The sequence below is a fragment of the Garra rufa genome, chromosome 4 (assembly GCF_049309525.1).
Source record: "Garra rufa chromosome 4, GarRuf1.0, whole genome shotgun sequence".
Lineage (NCBI taxonomy): Eukaryota > Metazoa > Chordata > Actinopteri > Cypriniformes > Cyprinidae > Garra > Garra rufa.
The window spans coordinates 6,661,703-6,667,930 of record NC_133364.1 but is presented as its reverse complement, the minus strand read 5'-3'; the positions used below and the strand labels follow the sequence as shown (position 1 = coordinate 6,667,930).

The 6,228-nt window shown below is 36.4% G+C and overlaps 1 protein-coding gene across 1 annotated transcript; it reads right to left on the bottom strand.

Moving 5' to 3' along the window:
• Positions 1 to 1,013: 1,013 nt before the first annotated feature.
• On the bottom strand, positions 1,014 to 6,154 carry tmem229a (transmembrane protein 229A). Its single transcript, XM_073838288.1, has one exon. It carries the CDS (start codon positions 6,028 to 6,030, stop codon positions 5,038 to 5,040), a length of 993 nt encoding a protein of 330 aa, XP_073694389.1. The 5' UTR covers positions 6,031 to 6,154; the 3' UTR covers positions 1,014 to 5,037.
• Between the last annotated feature and the right edge of the window lie 74 nt (positions 6,155 to 6,228).

The following is a 6,228-nucleotide window of genomic DNA, read 5'->3' as shown; positions in this document are numbered from 1 at the left end:
GAATGTTCAGAGAACATTCAACGTTTTCATTCTCATATTCTCTCATTTTGCAAAATTATATATGATATGGTATACAAATGACATATGAATGGTTAAACAATAATCCCTATTTAACCCCTGCCCCCAAAAAAGTAAAAATAAAACTCTATTTGAAAACATCTAACATCTAAACATTTTAGTTAAGTGTTATTATTTGTTTCACAATATTGAAAGAACATTTGAATTCAAAGTTAACATTCTCATAATGTTTGGAAAATGCTAAAATGGAATATTCACTAAAATGCAAAATGCTAAAATGGAATATAATTTTTTTTAAACACTAAAAAACAAGAAAAAAAAAACTGACATTTTGAATGTTCCAAAATAATATTTTTTTATAACTTCATTTTTAAATGTTACTACTTTCAGAATGTTCAGAGAACATTCAAATGTATCATTCTCATATTTTTGCAAATTATATAGGGTAAACAGATGACATATGAATGGCTATATGATAATGCTCATAAAAATAAAACTCTATTTAAAAATATCTACCATTTTTGTTAAGTGTTAATATTCGTTTCACAATGTTCATAGAACATTTAAAGTTAACATTGTCATAATGTTTGCAAAATGATAAAATGGAATGTTAACGTAATCAAGAAAAAACGTTTTTTTTTTAAAACATCTTAAAAACAGGACATTCTGAATGTTCCGAAATAACGTTTTTATAACTCAATGGAAACAGCTCAGATGTGAATGCTTTAAGTCATTCTGTCAGTATACAGTCGCAACCATTAAGCTGCTCATCTCTTCTAGTCTGTTGAACCTCAAGGGACAAGAATCACACGAGACGTGTATGTAAACCAGACGGTGGCTGTTTTGTTTCTTGACGTCAGATATGGAAAATATGCAGGTCCCTTCAGTAACAGCCAAATCTCTCCTGCCCTGACCAGAGTATCGAGAGCACAGTCACCACGACAACACTCAAATACACCCCAAAATACACCAGGCGTCACGTTTGATCTCTTTAATTTGATCAGTGTAATGAGTGCATAGTCTGAAACCGAGACAAAGATGTGCTACAAGTTTAAAATACAATAAATTAGAGAAGTGCATCAAATGATTTCTATCGTTCTAGACTCAGACTAACATCTAGCTGTAGCACTAATTACAGTACATAAACAGACAGGAAAATGATACAAATCATCCCCAACCCATTCCTACAATTATACAAAATGTTTTCCCTCAAAGTCAGAGGGACAAAACAGTACATTTGAGCAGCTGCCGAGAGTCTTTACATCAACAAGTGACCACATGCATTAAGGAAAAATTTCAGTGACTTTTATGTATATTAGAAAGCTGTCTATTCAGGACAAAATCAGATTTTTTTTTTAATTCTAAAAAGTTGCTAAAATCAGAGTTTTGAGGCTGATGTTAAAGAAATAGTTCATTTAAATAACACAAAAATGAAAATTTGCTTACATTTTGCTTACCCACAGGCCATCCAAGTTTTTAGTTTCATTTCAGTTTCTTCATCTGATTTGAAGAAATGTAGCATTACATCATTGGATCCTCTGCAGTGAATGGGTGCCGTCAGAATGAGAGTCCAAACAGCTGATAAAAACATCACAATAATCCACAAATAATCCACACCACTCCAGTCCACTAGTTAACATCTTATGAAGTGAAAAGCAGCATGTTTGTAAAAAACAAACCCATTATTAAGATGTTTTTAAACTTTGGGCTAAAATATGAGTCATCTACCCACAATATTGCTTACTCCATTTAAAAAGATTCTAGTCTGAATCAGGAGAGAAATCTGCAACAGTTTAAAACTGTTCAAAACCAATAGCTGGGTGGATTTTCATGTAAGAAGCAATGCACTTTAGTCAGAAGCAATGCACTAAAGTTAAAATGTCATAATTATACATTTGTTTCTTACAAACAAACAGCTTTTCACTTCACAAGACATCAACTGATATACTGGACTGGTGTGGATTACTTGTGAATTATTGTGATGTTTTGATCAGCTGTTTGGACTCTCATTCTGATGGCACCCATTCACATCCATTCGTGAGCAAGTAATGTATATGTAATGCCACATTTCTCCAAATCTGATGAAGAAACAAACTTATCTACATCTTAGATGGCGTAAGCGTGAGTATTTATGAGCAAATTTTCATTTTTGGGTGAACTATCCCTAGGTTATTCACAATTCATTATTCTAAGCTTTGGCAGTTTCTCTCACACATTTGGAAAAGGAACAATCTTTCACAAAGAGCAAAACAATAGGAATATAGATAAGTCAAGAACGACGCCTCTTTTGAGGGATCACAGTTAGTTATTCACAGTGCACGGTGCTCATATGTTTAATAAAGTTGGACCGTTTTGCAAATCTCAGTATTTTGAGACAGAGTTGTTCATAAATGCTCAGCTTTAGCTGCCGTAAGTAGCTCAAGGTTTTCTTTATTCCTCAAAGCCTTGTTTTTTACTGAAGACGAACTGAGATACGCCTGAACTTGTTTCCGCACGGATGTAATACTTCTTACGAGTTTCGATTACAGAAGTCCAGCTGCCTAGAAGTGTTAATGAAGGCACTCAGTTGCGCTCGTCCCGTTTAAAGCTAAAGGAATCGCTCTGTAGAGAGTCACAGTTTATCCCACGATCACTTTTGCTACGGTTTGTGCAGAGCGGCTCATTACCAGGGCGAATCAGCATGCAAAATCCTGACGCATGCAGTAACGAGGGGAGACCGTCCTCGTAAATCCCATCATGCAGTAAAACTATCATCCAGACACCCAATATTCAATAACCATCAAAGCCCAGCAGTGTTATTCGTGTTAGTAATTTGTGAATTCCTGCTGTGTGTGTGCAATGGCAGTTCATACGGTTTATCATGAACACATTAGTTTAAAAGCACATTAACGCTGCTAATGCAGCTACCCTGGTTTCTCTAAGGAAACGTTTCTCTGAGGGTGTAACGCTGGTGCAAAAATCCCCCTGAGAACCAGCAATTTATGGGTTTTCTTATGTTTATACCTCTGAGAATATCTGTGTCTGTTCTTGTGTGCACATCCTGGGCTTTTCTGTCATACCAAATGTTTAGGGGTTGAAAATAACATCATGTGACCTTATAAATTAAAAATAAAATAAAGTCAGGGAGAATGGGGCTAGTTGTCACACAGGAAACTATCCATCTGTCTTTCTTATCTATCTATTCTTAAAAATGGCCATGAAACTGTTTTACTATTTTTTACTTTTTAGTAAATTTTAATAATAAATGCAGAAACACATTTCAATGGGAAATATGGTGAAAGACTGAAATTATATTTTCTTTGCAAAGGTTTTGATCCACTTCAGATGTTGACTACTGTTATATATACTATTTATTTATTTTGTTTTAAAAAATTCTGTCAATATTATGAAAAGTCATTATTATATAAACATTTTTTAAAACGTCACATTTTTTAGGGCAAGCTGTCACATGTGTATTAAACATTCTAATTTTACAGAAATAATGTTATCATCAATGTTATTATTCATTTTCATGTCATTATTCATTAATATAAAATTATAAACCAAAATATTTTTATATAAAGTATACAACACTATAATATTATAGTATTATTAATTACTATTAACTGACTAGTATACTTCATATAAATACTAAATATTCTATCATTTTTCTTTCTATTGGATAAAACAATGATATTTGTGTTAACTTACACATTTGGACAGTTTTATGTTTTTTTTCCACAATTATTTTAGTACTTAAATGTATATATACTTTTTGTAGCAATAGCCAAAAATACATTGTATGGGTCAAAACTATCGTTATCATTAGGTTATTAAGTAAAGATCATGTTCCATGAGGATATTTAGTACATTTTTCATTCCGTAAATATATCAAAACTTAATCTTTGATTAGTAATATGCATGGTTAGAAACTTCATTTTGACAACTTTAGAGCATTTAGATTTTTTTTGCACGCTCAGACTGCAGATATTCAAATAGTTGCATCTCAGTCAAAAAAATGTCCTATCCTAACAAACCATACATCAATGGAACACTTTGTTTATTCAGCTTTCAGATGAGGTATAAATCTCAATTTCAAAAAATTTACCCTTATGACTGGTTTTGTGGTCCAGGGTCACAAATATTCTATATTGTTTCTTTTTTGTGTGGCTAAAACGATGATATTTGTCTGTGTTAATTTACACATTTGTACATTTTCATGATTTTTTTTTTTTGTGTGCTTCACAATTATTTTAGTACTTAAATTTATATATGTGACCCTGGACCACAAAACTATTTGTAGCAATAGCCAAAAATACATTGTATGGGTCAAAACTATCAATTTTTCTTTTATGCCAAAAACCATTAGGATATTAAGTAAAGATCATGTTCCATGAAGATATTTAGTAAATTTCCTTCTGTAAATATATCAGAACTTAATCTTTGATTAGGAATATGCATGGCTAAGAACTTCATTTTGACAACTTTAAAGGCGATTTTCTCAGTATTTCGATTTTTTTGCACCCTCAGATTGCAGATTTTCAAATAGTTGCATCTCAGCCAAAAATTGTCCTATCCTAACAAACCATACGTCAATGGAACACTTTGTTTATGCAGCTTTTAGATGAGGTATAAATCTCAGTTTCCAAAAATGGACCCGTATGACCGGTTTTGTGGTCCAGGGTCACAAATATTCTATAATTTTTCTTTTTGTTGGCTAAAATGATGATATTTGTCTGTTAACTTGCACATTTTTATGGTTTCATTAGTTTTGTGTGTGTGTGTGCTTCAATTATTTTAGTATTTAAATTGAATATCCTACCAAAAGTCAGGTTTCCACTGTGACAACATGCCCCTTGCAGTGTTAAAAGGACAGTATATTTTCCTGGGTGCTACGGCGTGTGCCAAAACAGAAATTGACTTCAAAACAAACCTGGAGTGACGACTAACCCTATTCTTCCCTTTATAAAAAAACTTCTGAATTCTTTCTCAAGCATCAAACATTCAAATGCCTTTTTCTGCTGGTCCCAGGAGGATGCATTAGGAAAAGCCCACATGCGATTTGTCCTTCTCCGGCTTCCCTTTTGGCAGCAGGCGTCCATTGGCACCAGCGTTTGGCATCTCCTCGTCATTCCTATCATTGCACACCACCCTCAGCAGAATATTCGACAAGACGTCTTGATACAGACTCAGACAGACCCATCCTGGAAGATACAGCAACGTCACCAGTCCCATAAAATTAAGAGGATAGTGGGAATAGTCCCAGGAACAGGCGTCATACTGTCTCAGAGCGAATCCCCAGCTGAACTCCCACATGTAAATGAAGCAGATGTAGATGGGCAGCCGCTGCAAGGTTCCCCATCCTCTCCTGAAATGCAGATGGAGGTAGAGCTTCTCCACTACAAAGCTGCAGCTTCCATACATGAGGAAGGACCACAAAGATGTGTGGCCCCTCAAGGTCCGGTCTGCTTTCTCAAACAAGTTAAACACAGACGTGAAGACCACCTCATCTAGAAAGCCGTGCATCCCGAAGAAAACAAAGCGCAGGACGCCGGGTAACCCATTAGGGCAGGATGACCTCAATAACACCCGCTTGTCCTGGTACTGCAGACGCAGGAAGCCTTTATGAAAGACATTTGTGAAGTACAAAGCTAGGAGGTAATGCACAAAGAGCTGCGTGACAGAAACCACTCTGATGTTCTCCGTGCTGGTCACAACATTCCCGATTAAAATCTGCAGGCAGATGTACAAGGACGGGTAGAAGACGAGATGGAAAACGACAGGGCGCTCTTGGAAGCATCTTTTCTGCAGGTAGATCTTCTCCAAAACCAGATGCGTGATAGAGTGCACGACGCACAGATAGGGAGAGGAGAATCCCAGCAGTCTGAAGTCGCTGTCATCCAGGAACCGGCGGGCGGAGGACAGCAGGATGTCCAGCGTGATTCCGTGCATCCCGTAGAAATACATGCGCATCCACTGCGGTAAAGCGCCCGCGGACGCCTGTCGCGAGCTGTCCGCTCGTCTCGTCGCCATCGTCGCAGCTGTGTTCAAACGCACTCAGATGTCGATGCGTCTTTGTCTGACGGTCATTTTACGCCGCGACTCGCCGGTGACACGCTGCGCCCCCACGGAGCCCAAAATCTCACTAACCGCATTTGCACTTGCACGGTCATTGGAAGGAGCGAAATGGGAAGAGAAGAAAAGACATAGTACAAAACCCACCACACGATG

Excerpts from the sequence above, each read along its gene's own strand:
- tmem229a (XM_073838288.1), bottom strand. The coding sequence starts at position 6,030 with ATGGCGACGAGACGAGCGGACAGCTCGCGACAGGCGTCCGCGGGCGCT.